General features: G+C 43.7%; 1 protein-coding gene across 3 annotated transcripts in view; it reads left to right on the forward strand.

Moving 5' to 3' along the window:
- GPC3 (glypican 3) overlaps positions 1 to 15,551 on the forward strand; it is a 145,206-nt gene that overhangs the window by 7,423 nt on the left and 122,232 nt on the right. For 2 of the 3 annotated variants that reach the window (XM_050310780.1, XM_050310781.1), the window contains exon 2: positions 1,478 to 1,639. In XM_050310780.1, the coding sequence (XP_050166737.1) occupies positions 1,478 to 1,639 (162 nt within the window). Of the gene's footprint in view, positions 1 to 797; positions 918 to 1,477; positions 1,640 to 15,551 lie in introns of those variants that run through there. The other variant, XM_050310783.1, reaches the window with a different exon arrangement.

The following is a 15,551-nucleotide window of genomic DNA, read 5'->3' on the forward strand; positions in this document are numbered from 1 at the left end:
GAGGAGGGTTTCTGTTGTTGCTGCTGCTGAGGCCTGACAGCTGGTTTTCCCTTGGCACTGTGCATGACTCTTCTTGAAGAGGTACACGATTGAACTGACATTAATATTAATCCTGTTCTTCTAGATTACACTTGCAGAAGTGACTTTTGACACTTTCTAGTAATTAGGGAGAGAGTGGATGTGGTAAAAGACACTTAAGGAGGAGAGAAGAGGGGAACCTAGAAGGATGTGTAATCCTTCCAGAGCAAAGATGTAAATTACCAGACTTCCTTCTATTAAGGAAAAAAACCTCTATAGCAAACAGGAAGGCAGAGTGAGGGCTGAAAGGTGTGAGGAGCCTTCACTCTGGGCTGTTGGTCACTGGCTTGGGGACTGCTTCCTAGTCCTGGTTCTGGACAGGGCTGAGCCTAGCAGGGAGCTACTCCTGCTCTGGGCAAAATGCAGTTTGGGTGGCAGACACTGAAATATGAGGTTCTGGCTGCTCTCTGCCCCTGGACAGCTGCTTTTAAAGGAGTTGTTGCTTGCTTTTTGAGTTTCTAACAGCAGCATCAGATTAGATGTGTTTTGCATGGGGAGGGCTATTTGCTTTGATATGTGTTTGTTTCTCAAGAAAAACTTCACTGATCAGTGCTAAGAGTTACAACTGCAAGTGCCAGAGCAAGTGGTGTCCCCCTGGCTTTTGTCCCATCCTAGTGGGTGGGTGAAGGTGCTGCCCGTGCAGTAGCACATCTGCTGAAGAGGCTTTTGCCCTGTGCAGTTCTGTGCATCCCTCAGGATCTGTCTCTCTGCAACGGGACTTCCACAACTGAAGTGATGGACCTTGGGCTTTGCCTGTTGCACTGGAGGAAGGATAGGATGGGGGAATTGATGGGAGGACTCAGATATGTACAAATTAAAAGGCAGCAGTAAAAAACCAGGTAAATCATTACTGTTGTGTCCTTCATTTGTTACTGTTGTTGCCGGGGATGTAAAAGGATGGAAATTGCAGGCAAATCACACTATTATGTTTTAAACTAGTTTGAAGTCTTTGTGCAAATTACAGTCATATCCTCCTTGATGTACTATGTTTGTTGCTCTATTCATTGCAAATCTGGAGCCTCAAATCCTGTCTCCGTTTTCCACCTCCCATCTTTTCTGTCTGCCTGTGGCTCCTTATCGGCTGCCTGGGGGACAGCAGGGCAGTGCTCAGGATCGCTCTGCTCGGCACCAGCACATCAATGGGTGGAGCGTGTGGGAGCTAAAGCAAGCAGTGTGCTGGCAGGAAAACACAGCTTTTAGGGTCTATTGCTCAGCAATCTTGGGTCTGCCTTATCAGTCCTATCCTTTGGCCAAGCTGCTTGCTCAGGACAAATTCCAGAAATGTCATCAATTTGCCCAAGCAGTAATTGCAGCAAATACTGATGTATGGGATTGGTTTCCTCCCCACTCCCAGCAGTCCATGTCCTAATGCAAATTTCCTGCTCTTACTTCTCTCCAGGGACTGATCTGCAGGTATGCATCCCAAAGGGCTCCACATGCTGCTCAAGGAAGATGGAGGAGAAGTACCAGGCAACAGCCCGTCTGAACATGGAGCAGCTCCTGCAGTCTGCCAGCATGGAGCTGAAGTTCCTCGTCATCCAGAACGCTGCTGTCTTCCAAGGTGAGTGCTGGGACAGCCAGTGCTTCTCCTCCTCTTCTTCAGCACCTGGCAATTGGAAGCACAGCTGGCTGGAAGCTTTCTGTTGACTTGTTTTCATATATTTGTATATATCCTTAGTTAAGATTAACAATACACCCTGTTTGGTATGTGGTTGCTCTGCAGGGCTTGTCCTAAATATTCCTGTAGCTGTAACAGCAAATGTAAATTTAAAGACTAAACCTCTTGAAGTGCAAATTTAAAAATGAATGAAAAGCTCACTTCTCCAAGAATTAAAATCTCTGTTCAAGAACCATCTTGGATCCTGACAGTCCCAAAATACAGGTTGAATTTATATGATCTGATTGTCTGCTTGCTAAGATCTGATTCAGCTGTGTGTAGGGGTTGTTACCTATCACACAGCAAAGTTGGTTATTCCATGGGAAGGTAGGCAGAGGCTGCTTTATTCACAAACATGATTCCTGGTGCTCCAGTATTTGAGTGCTTGGTGACCTGATGCCCTGCTGTCTGTGACATCTCTCTTTCTAAGGATAATGTGATGTTTTTGTTAGGACTTTTTTTCTGTTCGTTTGCAAAGTGGATCTTTGAATATTTTTTTAGTGTGGATACACACTAGTTTGTACCACTTGAATCTGCAATCCTTCTTTTTAAGGCCTTTACACGAGCAAAACTTATTCCATCCATGGTTAATGTGCGGTGAAATGATTGCTTGTTTGTTGAGTGGTGTCCTGTTGAGGTTCTATCATTCTGTATTCATAGTGCTTTTGCCTGTATTTAAAGAGGAAATCATGGGCAATCAAGCGTTTTTTCCTTCATGATGATATTTTTGCAGAATAATTGATTTATTTCTGTTTATGTCTCACTAATAGCAGGACTCAAGGCCTGCTGAAGCCTGTGAGATCATGGCCGAGCTCTGCGCTGGGCCACAACTGCCTGATGAAGTCTAATGTGTTGTTTTTCTCAATGTAAGATCAAATAAATTGCTGAGGAGATAACAGCATATTTTTCCCCCCAGTACTTCTTAATGTAGTGACCATTAAGTTCCAATTCTAAGAACCAGAATGGAGTAAAACTAATGAGAGATTGGTTTCCTAGGCATTGGAAATGCAGACTAGCTTCAGAAATGGTGAATAACTTGGCTGGAATACAAAGTGTCTGCCTCCCATTTGACAAAAACTGCAACATTAGTTTTTATTGTGTGTTGGAATGACACCCTGTGGTACTGCAGGTTGTGCATAGCAGTGGGGTGCTCTTGCTCTGAACTTTCTGCCTCTTCTGGAGAGAGCTGAATCCCTTGCGGATCTTTGTTTGTTTGTTTTTGTTGTTTGTTTGTTTGCTTTTCTTCCTGTTTTTTATATTTCCATCACGACCCAGAGACCCGTGCAGGGATGTAGAAGCTGATGTTATTCTGAGAAGCCTTGATATTCAGAATTGCCTTTCTTGGTGGCAGGGAAGGAAAGCCTTTAATTGAGCAGTTTCTGACCACTTCTGCTTAAAAAAAGCCTGTGACTAAAAATCGTTTGCAAGCCCATTGAAGAAGAGGAATTGTAGCTGGAACCATTGAGAAACTCACTTTAATTATCTTGTATAAAGTGTTTTGGACTTGGAAGGACAATTCATTAGGCTTTGAACATTGTTTACTATTGTTATCTTTAAAATTAGTCTGAAAATCTGTAGAAGAACACTTTTTAAAATAGGTTGATCTTTTGATTGCTGCTTAAGAGTATTTTGATGGCTGCAGTGCCAGAGGCTGTTCCAGCTATAGAAATTGTGCTTTCACCCAACACACGGTGGTCTGATTTGTTCTTGGCACTGTAGGGGACAGACTTCTATCTCAAGGCATCTCTAAAGGAGCTGGTGCTGAAGAGTAGTGTCCCCAAATCAAACTCCACATGCTGTTTGCATCCTCCCACGTTTCCAAGGCATGTGCTGGAACAGCTGCCTGGAGGTCGGGAATGCTGGAGTGGTCAGGGAAGAGGAGCTTGTGGTCCCTGAGCACCTCCTGCAGGTCCTGCCCAAAGCTGGGGACAGGTACCCTGTTTCTTTGGGAACTGGGACTGCAGGAGTGGGATATCTCCAAGCAATGCCAGCTCTGAGGTGTACTCTGGCAGGGCAGAGAGCTCTCTGTGTGTCTTGCATTGGGTCAGACCCTGGTACCCAGCACAGAGGATGGATAATTGCACCACTCTAGAGAGCGGGGAAGTGTGTTGGTATGGAAACACAGCCGAACCACTCATATAAAAAACCACAAATGTAAAATCCTTCAGAGTTAATTTTGACATTTTTAGCCTGGCATCTAAAGGGACTGCTAGTCTGACAAACAGAATCTCACCCAGATGTTATTATTTTGCACCAAATTTAATTTCTTCCTGCTGAAGCTAGAGCAGCATCTCTGCTGATAAAGATCAAGGGAAATTGTCTGGCATTTACAGGAAATCTCATCCAGGCCTATCTGTTACAATGTTCACTTAGCAAAGTTTATTAGATTATTAGTTTTAGACCCTTGGGCTTTTTTTTTATTGCAGTTAGGAAGGAAAAATCCCAACCAAAAAAATCCTTCCTTCACTAAATTTAAATGGTACAATTAGCTCCCGGTCTTATCTTGCAGGCACTTTTTAAAATTATGAAGATGATTTAAGTAGTGATTTAATTTTTTGGAAACTTGCTGCGTTTGACAGTGCTAAAATGGATTGTGGCTGCCTCAACTGCAGTTAAATCCTACTCTAGGATTATTTTGCAGGCAGTTTTTTCACTTTCCTGTGGTGTCTCCATGCTGGTGGATCCATCTGCCCATGTGTGCACCTCCCTGTTTGTGTTCTCAGCCACCAGCAACTCCATACCATGAAGCCAGGAGGGACCCATCACTTCAGAACTGCTCATGTGTCTTTTGTCAAGTGACATTTAGTGTTGCCGTGGGGCTCTCATCCGAACTAACCACTGAGTTAGTGCAACTCAGCTGATGTAGAGAATGGTGAGAGCCCTGCCTAGGGTTTGCTTTCTTCCCTCTCTTTTTTCTGACCTTAGATTTTTTTTTTTTTTTGGGGGAATTTCTTACACTGCCCCCACCTAATCTTTTCTTATTAAAACAGCTACAACAGAAAAAGCCCTCAGTGAATCCTACTGATTTCCTAAATATTAAATCTGAATAGCTCAACTTTGTGAAAGGCAAACTTGAGCAGGAAAATACCAGTGTGGTTCCTCCTTCTCTCTCCTTCTCTTGACTAAAGAAGTCTGTTCCCTGGGGTTAGGGTTTGTGCCTGTTTGTCAGTCTGATTCCTTCTGCTTCCCAAGTTTGGGAATTAGCTTTTCAGTGGTCACCTAATTTCTTGTCCTGCATATTGACCACATTGCTCTGTGAATAACAGAAAGTTAAAGTGGCCTGGATGCAGCTTTTGTGGTATGCTCCTCACAGTTCTCTGTCCAAGGGAAAAGGTACTTTAAAAAGGGGAAAGACTGCAACACAAACAAGCACAGAAGTACCTCCAAGGGAAGAGGAGCATCTGCACACATTGCTTTGGGTCCGACTTGTTGGTAATCTTCCCGCTCTGCCAAGTGAGAAGCTCAGGAACAGGAGAGCTGACTGCTGGGGCTGTGTCTGCAGGAGCAGCACAGTGAGCTCTTGGGGAGAGTCACTTTCAGTATTTTAAGTAATTGCTCAAATAAGTAATCAGCAGGATCTCTGTTGCCTTTCTGCTGCCTCTTCTGTTGATGCCAGTCCAGTCCTGGAGGTGCCTTTCTGAGTGGTGCAAACACCAGGCTGTTGGAGCGTGTCAGTGGCTGCTCTGTGATCTCCTGGCAGTGGTATAAATCAAGCTGCCCCAATGCTTGTGTGGGCACGGGGCTTGCTTCTACCTGCTTCCCACATAGCTCCCATGGGGCTGCAGAGCTGCTGGGACTTTGGGAATGTGGGGGATGGTGGGAAGGTGGGAGCGCAGTTACCCAAACTGGAAAATTGACTGGGATGCTGCAGTTGAGTCCCCCTTGGTGAAGGCCTCTGGACTTAAGTGAAGACCTGGTCTGGTTCCCCTCAACGGCAATGGCATTTCACCTTCTGCAGATGGCAGCTAGAAGATAAAAAAAGCTGTGTTGGGAGAAACTTGCAGGGGCTGCAGAGATTTGAGGTATGTTTGGGATGTGTTCCAGAGTAGTTTCTAGGAAGACCATGATAAATCAAGACCAACAAACCTGCCATATGTACCATAGGTATGGTATTCTCTTATTTGTGGGAGAATCCTGTTCCTTGTTCCTTCTGGAGCTGAGCCCTGGGTGGTTCTGGCAGGGCAGGTGGTGTGGGGAGGATATCAGTTCATCTCCCCTTGTGTGCTGTGGTCGGATAAAGGCAGAGCTGTAACTCTCAGTCCTACCAGGCAGCTCTGGAGGCTGTAAATCCTCCATTAGGCATAAATGCAGCCATTTTGGTTATTTATAGTTATTTACACTATCCATTTATATCTGTCAGGATTGAAGGCAGTTTTGACATTGCAAGCTTCTATCAGGTTATCTTTAATCAGTTTAGAGGCACCTAAGCCACAAATATATCAAATAGCCAATCCTAATGTTTGAGTCCTCTAAAGTATGACTGAATTATTTATTTTGTTATGATGAAAATGTCTGGGCTTTATTGGGTTTTCTTTGAAGAACTTGATTCTGCTTGAAGTCTGGAAGATAAAAGATTAGCGATTGTCTCTCCAAGTTTCTTATTCCAAATCCTTCAAGACTTTTCATTTTTCACAAGTGGCTGTTGCTACTTTAGAGTCAAGGTGAGGCAGCTGAGATTTCTTTTATTCTATTAAAGAGGTTTAAGCATACAAAGGATTTTATCCTTACTAATTATGCCTTGCACGGGTAAATCCAAGATGCACGTGGCAGTGAGGTGAGAAGAGATGGGCTGTGTGTTGGGAGCTGTTGCACATTAATCACCGAGAAGGGTCCGTTGATATCAGTGCTGCTGAGCTCAGCTCTTATCTTTTGGGACAGCGTCTTTAAGCCAATTAAGTTTAATTCAGGAAGGTCTTTCAGGTGTTGGCAGTAGGAAGAGCCTTGGATGGACTTTAGCACTGCATTGTTCTGCAGACCGTTTCCCTTACAGTGTGGGGAGAGAGGAGGTGGTATGGGGCAAGTGGGAGAAGTCTCTGGCTTGGAAAATTAATAACTGTTTCTGAATGGGAAGGTGAGAGATGCTGGGACTCAGGAGGTCTTGGAGTTGAACCAGCCTGGCAGAGGGGAGAGGCGCCCTGGGGACCAGCAGGTCATGGCTGTGGTGTGTGCATGGGCTGAGGTGTCCAACCAGTGATCTGGGGTTTTGCAGCTTGTCTAAACAGAAGGAATGTGATTATGATGAACTGAATAAATGTATAAAATGATTCCTAGCAGTACTCAAAAGCATCATAAGTGGGATGGTCAGTTTAGTAGCTGCAGGTGAAAAGTGCATGTGAAAATGTGAACTCCTGCTTGTGGGCTTGTAAAATATTAAACTGACATTTTAGAGTGGACTCAAATAATGAATCAATTTTTTGGAAAAGAATATTAAAAGTCTTATTAGACTTTACAAGTAAATAAGCACCACAAACAGATCTCTGCATCATTTTATCATTCCTCTTCCTAATTAGTCCTCTGCTAACTGAAGTCTTGCTGCATCCTTCTGTGATGCACCTATCTCCACTGTGGCCCTTCTCTCTGACAGTTTCTTGTTTTGTTGTTGCTTTAATTTTTTTTTTTTTTTAATTATTAATGTGTATTTAGAATAGGAATTGTCTCACTGGGTCAATTCAGGCTGGTACTCTGCCTTTGGTGGTGCTTCCTGCCAGATGCTTTGGATGCACAAAGTTTATGCTGAAAAACTATGGTGATCCATTTCCCAGGTTGATAACGATGCGCTAAACCGATGATTACAGGTAGGTGGAAAGAGCTGTCTGCATAATGAGAGATCTCTGGTTGTCAGAACTGGTCTAGGGAGGTAATGTTTCCTTTCAAATAACTAGAACTTATTGTTCATAAATCACAGTTAATCTGTTTATTACACCAGCATACGAAGCTGGAAGTCTGGAGTGTGCCATAATGCTTAGCTTTAGGAGCAGAGCTGTAATAGTAGCAGCAATTTCAAATGATTTGAAATTGGGGGATCAGCAAAATGCGAGAGTTTGTGGAGGCTCTGGGCATTAAAAATGACTGCTGAGGATTGATGAGTTTCTTTAACAAATTGTAAAATCCATCATGCAGGAGTTAGGGCATGAAACTGCCCTCCTGAGCCACATAAACCATGGCTTTGGAAGTATTGCATGACAGTGCATGCTACCGGGAAGGGATATTTTGAAATATGTTTAGTTTTGCTTTTGTTTCTTCCTCTCACTGCCTGAAGTTTCAATGCCAGCACAGTGCTGGCATGCGAGGAGCCTCTCAGTGCTCCTTGTGATGCTGACCCTCAGATATTCCCATTTCCCTTGATCTTCCCACACCCCAGTGCATCTTGCACAGCTCTTGTGCACACCTGGTGGAGCGCTCGCTGTGTGTCTCTGGGGTTCCTCCTTGCAGGACGGAGCTTGTTGGCTCCTTTTCCCTGCATCCTCACTTGCAATACATCCCCACACTGACAGCCCCTCATGCTCCCACCTGCCATTTCCATGCAGGGAGACCCCATGGTGGGTATCCCATTGGTTCACTCCTGTAGGAAGATTCTGCATTATGCCCTTTGCAGAGGGGTAGCAGCAACTCCTCTGGCATGTCCATGGAGGAGTAAAGTGCGTGGTAAGAGGTGTCTCTGGCCCCCCCCACTCTCTGCTTTTGGGGCCTTTATGGCTTGAAGGGTGGGTGCAGCCTTGGGGAGTCGTGTGGTTGAGGTCCCTCCCTGTGTTCTGCCTGTGTGTGTTTCCCCTGCAGTTAAACACTGCTGATGCCCTTCTCTCATCAATGAAATGAGGCTTGGAGGTTAATGAGGGGCTTTTTGTAACTGCCTGTGTGCTGCTTCAGCAGTTTTTAAGCACTGCACTTGGTGTCTGGGCTTAGGGGTCCCCAGTTCAAAGTGTGCAGAGGAATTCCTGAATACTTGTGTGTTCTGCTGCCAGGGTTCTGTTCCCTGCCAGCTCTGATGCTGTTTTTCTGCTGGTGCTGCTTTCCTGCTTCTGAGGGGCAAGGGAGGCATTGACCATGGGCACCCTGGGGCTGCTCCCTGGGAAGGGCAGGGCATGGGGACCTTTTGGATGGGAAAGTGTCTGGACTAGGCATCTGCAGGAGCATTGTGGCCTTGCTGGGATGCCTGTGGCATCTCCTGTAGCTCCTCATTGTGTGGTGGTGGTGCTTCTGTCCCATCTGCTCTGAGCCGCGCTGGGAAAACACGATCCTCTGCCTGCATTCCCTGTCGGGAGTGAGAGTTGTGAGATAACGAGAGAATGAGGGCTCTGGTGTTTCTTTGAATCTCCTGCTTCCACAAGTGGGCTGTTTTTTGTAATTACCTTTTGAGCTCTAAGTTATCATCTTTTGATAGTTCAAGTACTAACATTCTTTAAATGCCTCCTAGTGCTATAAAGCAGTCAAATGACATCTTTTTAGCTTGCAGAAAGGTGGTATAAATGTCATGTTACTCTTGAATGTGGTATTTATAGAACTGCTTGATGCCAATGAATTTTTGCGTTTTCTCCTTTGTAGTTCCAGTACAGAAATGGGCACGGCAGCATCTTCCATCACTTGTCCTGGAAGGATATATAGAGGCATTCTCATCCTGCAGGGTGCTTAAAATGCAAACAAGAGCTAGTTTGCAGTTGCTGGGGAGGAAAGGGGGAAGGAAACCAGCACTAAGCAATAAAGACAGGGGCTGTCTCTGTAACGAAAACATTTTGCTAGATTGTCATCTGCTTCACTTTTAAAGCAGCAATAAGATATAGCGATAAAATGGCCAATGGCGCATTTCATCTGAGGGAAATGAACTCTTGCTGAGCCAATTAAACTGTCAATACACTGTGGTTTCACGTTCCCTGAGCAGACTGGGTCACCTCAGGTGTGTTACTCACTCTGACTTCACCACTGATGTGAAATCAATTTTAGCAATTTATAATCTTTCATTCTACTCTGAAAGTATATTAATCTGTGAAAAACACCACTCAAACAGTGAGGGCAGATGACAGCTTTCCTCAAGAGCTTGTATAGCCGGCAGCACCTCTTGGATGATCTGGTATGTGGAAGCCTGTGTAACTTTTGGACGTGCTGGAGGCACTGACAACCCAGTTTTCAAGCTTCGAACTTTATCCCTAAAATGTTCAAAAAGCCGTAGTAGCATCTTGGTCTAATTTTTCATTACTCAAGTGCAGTAGTTTGAAATTGGCTTTATTCCCTCAGCCCAGAAGAGACACAGCTCTCTGCTCCCTTCTGATATCAATGAAACGAGCATGGCAGGTTTGTGGTGTGTACTGCTCATTAGAAAGTAAAGCAGATACATCTGGCAGGGATGGTGCAGAGGTGCTGGGGGATGTGGGATCTTCCTTGTGTTTTGTTTCTGTGGCAACAGTATCTAAATATTTGGGTTTAGGTTTTTCTCCTGCTGTGAAGGGGACGCAGGCTGCACTGTGTGTGGTTGAGACTGATGTGCTTAGGAGAGATGTTACCTGGAGAACCCGTTCATCCAGGTACTGTACATGGTGCTGTGTCTACTTGCAGCCCTCAGAGTGTAGGTGTCATAAGAATCATAGAATCATTTAGGTTGGAAAAGATCTTTAAGCTCATTGAGTCCAACCATTACCCCAGCACTGCCCAGCCCACCATTAAACCATCCCCAAGTGCCACATCTGCATGGTTTTTAATACTTCCAGGGATAGTGATTCCAATGGATGGTGATCCATGTGGATGTATGAGAAGCTTTGCTTTTGAAATGTAAGCTCTTGCATGTTGGCTGCTGAGGAATATGGATCCAAGTGCATCTTGGAGACAGATCCCAATCAGCAACTGGAAAGATCTCCAACTTATTGATGTTTGGGAAGGGATGGCATTTGCTTCACTGGTGCCCAGGGCTGGAAGTGCTCTCCCCATACAATAGTTGCAGCACACCTGAGAATGTTTTCAGCTCTGCTTTGCACTGTAGATTAGTCCAAAACTGTTACAAAATAGAAATTAATGACCAATGTGATGAAATTACTTCCCCCTCCCCCGTTTCCCACTGTTTTAGTGCCAGAAAGTGATACTGGAGGATGGTGATACCTTGACCAGCAAAGGAAATACTTCAGGGTGTGTTTATGCAATGAGCTCAATACCTTTTGACACTGGATTTAGCAGTGTTAGATTGAATCTGCAGTTGTGCATTGTAGCTGTACCTCTTTGGGTGTTTTTGATGGGTGCTGGACTGAGTCCATGTGTCCCATGTCACGCTGGTGGGTCAGAGATGGACTCGTGGGTTTGCACGTGGCAACCAGTGCTGCACAGGAGACGAGAGAAAATTCTGATGTATGAAAGTAAATCCATTTCCATGAAGTATTGCATCTAGGAATTAATGCATCTTCTCTGACAGATTAGATGTAGGAAGCGCTGCATATTTAATCTTCTAATATTAAAAAAAAAAACAAAAAACAAACACTCAAAACTTAATTGGAAAAAAATCATCTAAAGGTGTACTTGGGGGAAAAAAGTCACATAAACCTGTTGGTTAGAAAGTGAAGATTAAAAAAAACAACCCTCTGAGACAAGGCAAAACAAAGAGTTGTGTAGATCAATTGCAAATGAATTCTGTTGCTGATTAGCTCTTCCCAAATTTGTCATCTTCATGTCAGAAAATCTATGATTGAGTGTCATAAATAAGCAATTTTAAAAGCAGCAGAGTAAGGCTGCCTCTAGGATTACAGCTCACAGCTTTGGAATTCACTCTCTTTGAAAGAAATTGGTGACTAACAGATTGCAGTAATGCAGCATATTTGTATTGGTCAAATTCCTATTATGATCACAGTGAAAAATGATGTTCTTTTTTTTAGAGAAAGGAAATTAAATAGGCCTAGTAATCCATGTAAGGAGATTGGCTCACGCTAAAAGGAGGAAAGAATGTGGAGGCTAATCAGATCAATGCATGCTCTCAAATCTATCTCATTTAAAAAATAAAATCAGATTGCTACTGAATTTCTGAGGAATTATATTGAAATGACACACATGCTTTTACTGCCTTTTAATTATGGAATTATGTCAATCTGCTGGAGTCTCCCATGTAAGTGAGCTATCAACTGTTCTTAAATATTGGCTCATAAATTCCAAATAGTTCTTTAAATGGAAGAAAATAGTATCCCTGGTCCTTCAGCTGAGAGTGCCAGCCAAGATCACAGCAGGGTGAGAGCTACCATTTGTACTGGGGAGATCTGCACTGGCTGATTTAGGTGCACAACTTCCCTCTGGACAAGGCTTTTAAGATTGTTATTTATGCTGTCATTTGTCAGGGGAGTGCTCGGTCTCTGATGTCCGGCTGCACAGCCGTGATCGACCCTCTTGTGAGACCTTTGGGAATTATTATGTACTTAGTGAGAGCTGGATGGAGGCCTCTGAGGTGGCCTGAGAAGGATTTTCATTTTCATGTATGGTGTAAGGCATTGCCCCCCTCAGCTGGGTGGAAGTGGGGTTGGGATGCACAGCTGGTGGGTGGTTCTGCAGTTAAGCCTCCTCTTGTGTAGAGACATTAAAAAAAAAACAAAACTAAAGTGTTGTCTAAAGAGAAAAATGACGAGAAGAGTGCTGAATCTCTTGCACAGCATTTCTGCTCACAACAAACACTTCAGTCATAAGGAGTTGGCCTCTGTTGTTGGTATGTCAGTAAGAAACAGTGAAAACACGGATGTTTTTTTTGGCTGAGGGAATAGTGAGAGCCCAGCAGTGGATGGTGGTCTTCTGTTCAGCCTCCTGTGGAGGGCAGGGTGATGACTGGTGGTCCTCCCTGTCTTTGCAGAGGAGCTCTGTGTGCTGTGTGGAGGGGGATGATGGTGTTTGGCCATCAGACTGTGCAGGGGCAGCTCTCACGTGTAGGAAACTGCAGCTGGATCTGTTGGAGCGCTGACACGGATACACGGGATCAGCACGTGTGAGGCTGACCCGTGGCTGTCCTAGGGACCGGTTTTAGGTTAGATGAGGAGGAGGGGTGGTTAGTCTTGCCTGTGGTCCTGCAGGAGGATGGTGTGGCTGCTTGGTCTTTACCCTCTGTAGAAATGAGGGACAACGGGAGGAGGGTGAACACTGGAGACTCTGCAGGTGCCTAAAGGAACAGCCCAGTACCTGGCTTGCTGTAGCTCACATCTGCTCAGCTGTGCTGGGTTCCTATGGCAGCTCCCCACTGGGGGTGGGACCCGAGATGGGGCTGAGATGCTTCTGTCATCTTGCACGGAGAGGAAACCACACGTGGCAGGGACTGGGAGGTCACACGCTTACTGCAACCTGTGTGAGCTGCAGCACTGTGATAAATGAAGAGAGTGCCTGCTTTTAAATGAGTAGCCTTGAAAGGGAGGAAAGATCTGCCTTGAAGAGCACTTGTGCTGATGGAGCCTTCATTGTCCTTGGGAATGAGCTTTTGATTTCTGGAGAAAGATTAAAGGTATGTTTCCATACTGAGTAACTTTTTTGTGTTTGCTGAGAGATGGCACTTCTGTGTTGGAATTTGCAGCAGCTTTAAAGCTGGAGGTGATAAGCTTCTTTTTTCCCTCTCTTCCTTTGTTTCTAGGCTGTTTGTTTAGATAATGGCCTGGAAATTATATTAGTAACCCTGTACATCACATTTTGCTACCAGTGAGGAGTAAACAGTGCATTTGACATTTGGGGAAATGGTTCATTTTCTAAGGGATGTGGTTCAGAATCTGCTTCTTTAACTAATGGACAGTATAATGCTATTTTTTACTAGTTGCATAGATTTTTACCTTGAAGATGCTCTCTAAAGTGCACTGTATTACAACTGTTAAATAAAAGTAAATGCTTCACATCAAATGAGAAGGCAGAGTTTGAACAGGAGAGAGCTTTAAACCCATTTCTTTGTCTAGCTTCACTGTGCCATAAACATGAAAAATAATTAAACTCACTAGTAAGTAAATATTTGGTCCTGAAATGCATTTTGAAGATACAGAGTTGGGAGAAAATAACCTCTTCAGATGCACACTGATTCTCCTGGATTTGTCCCGTACCAACAGCTAGATCACAAAATTGTGTTCAGAAAACTACATCAGCAGGACATTATTGAGGGTGAAAAGTTTATGAAGGTTATGAACAAACCAGGCGATCTCTGCAACCTCAATTTGGTTTCTTGTGTCCTGTGCATTAGAATACAAGCTTTAATTATAGCATCATGTGTGTTTTTCCACAAGCTTCTTCTTCCCTTGTGTAAGGGCACTGAATGAATTTCCCTTAATGAGTTTTGTTCCTCCTTGTTGTTTGATGTCTGTTTTTTAATACTTTAAAATGCCACTTAAAGACAAAACTCTTCAACATTTTCAATTACATGTCAGTATTTTAATGCTGTTTCATCACGTTCAGCTGAGTAAGTAGCGTGTTTTTTTTCTAGGGATAGAAAAACTGGGATTTGGAAGGAGCCCAATTAAGACCTTTTTTGTTTGTGTTTACTGCATGTAGCAATAGATATTCAAGTTGTAGGTCTTGGGTCTGAGTACAGACTCTTTGGTTTACATCTCTTGACCTCTGGAGTTGGCAAGGCAAGGAGCTGGAGGACCAGTGTCCAGCTTCCACGTATTTCCACTTTGCCTTCAAGTTAATAAAGAAAAAGCAATAATGTAACAAAACCTGGGCTCTGTTTTAAAAAGCAGATGGTCTCAAGGTTGAAAAAATATATAAAAAATCAACTCCTATTCTCTCATCCTCCTCTGAAAGCACAAGTGAGTTGGAGCTGGGTGTATTCCTGCAGATAGAGCAAAAAAACCTCGAACTTGACCAAACCCCCAAACTGTGACTAAAACGTTCATGTTTATACAGACTTGAACAAAATCCTGTCAAAAGTTTGGGTTCTGTTTCAAAGTCTGGGAAATGCTTTAACTAATTAAAGAAAAGGTCAACGGGATTTCTTACTGTAGGCAAAAAAGAAAAGATAAATCTTTCTCCTCTGCCTTGTTCTCAGAAGCAGTCAAACCATTTTGGCTGAAATTAAAATTTGCCTGAGGCAGACAAAAGGCATGCAAAGTTGCAGTCCAGATGGCTGGAGCTTGGCAAAATTATAGGTAAGTAGGAATAGGGTCTAAAGATCAGAAGCATTAGGCAACTGTAATATGCAGGGCTACCAACTCTGCCTGTAATGTGTTATAATGTTTAATCTAAATGTCTCTTGCAGAAAGCTCTTGTGCTGTTCTGAAGTGTGATCATTCATTCAGAGATTTGGAAGCGACTCAAAGACGTAGTTAAAGTGAGTTTGCTTGTGGAATGTGAGAGGGGTTTTTATCCTCTGTATATATGACGTTAGGAATGTGTCACCTCCTCTCAGCTGGATCTGTGTGAACAGTATCTGCTGTGGTCCTGCAGACTTTCTCAGGTGCCCATGTTGCTGTTTTATTCTTCCTGTAATCAGTCTGTGTAATAGATGAACAAAAGAAACCGTAAGTCATAAACAAATCTTTCATAAGTTTCAGTTTATTACTTACTTGCTTCTGCATTTATAATGAAAATTTTTGTTCCAATCCTGTAAATGACTATGCCTCCCTTTTATTCATGTTTACTGTGCTGCAGGAGTCAGTGTGAGCAAATTAAGGCATGTGTGGATATTTTTCCCTGGAAGGCATTTCAGTACCATTTTTTAAACTCTTTGGGGGCTAATCCAGCAAGAGAACTTAGTTTAGGGGCTGAGAAATGATTACCTGTTCAAGGACCTGGTCATTATGAATGTGCCAGAAAATGTTTAGAGTTCTTTAATGTGCTTGGAGGAGAGGAGAAGAAATGGAACAAGAGAACAAAGGAGAGATGCAACTGTATTTGT

Source organism: Myiozetetes cayanensis, unplaced genomic scaffold (genome assembly GCF_022539395.1).
Source record: "Myiozetetes cayanensis isolate MyiCay16 unplaced genomic scaffold, myiCay2020 scf15, whole genome shotgun sequence".
Classification (NCBI taxonomy): Eukaryota; Metazoa; Chordata; class Aves; order Passeriformes; family Tyrannidae; genus Myiozetetes; species Myiozetetes cayanensis.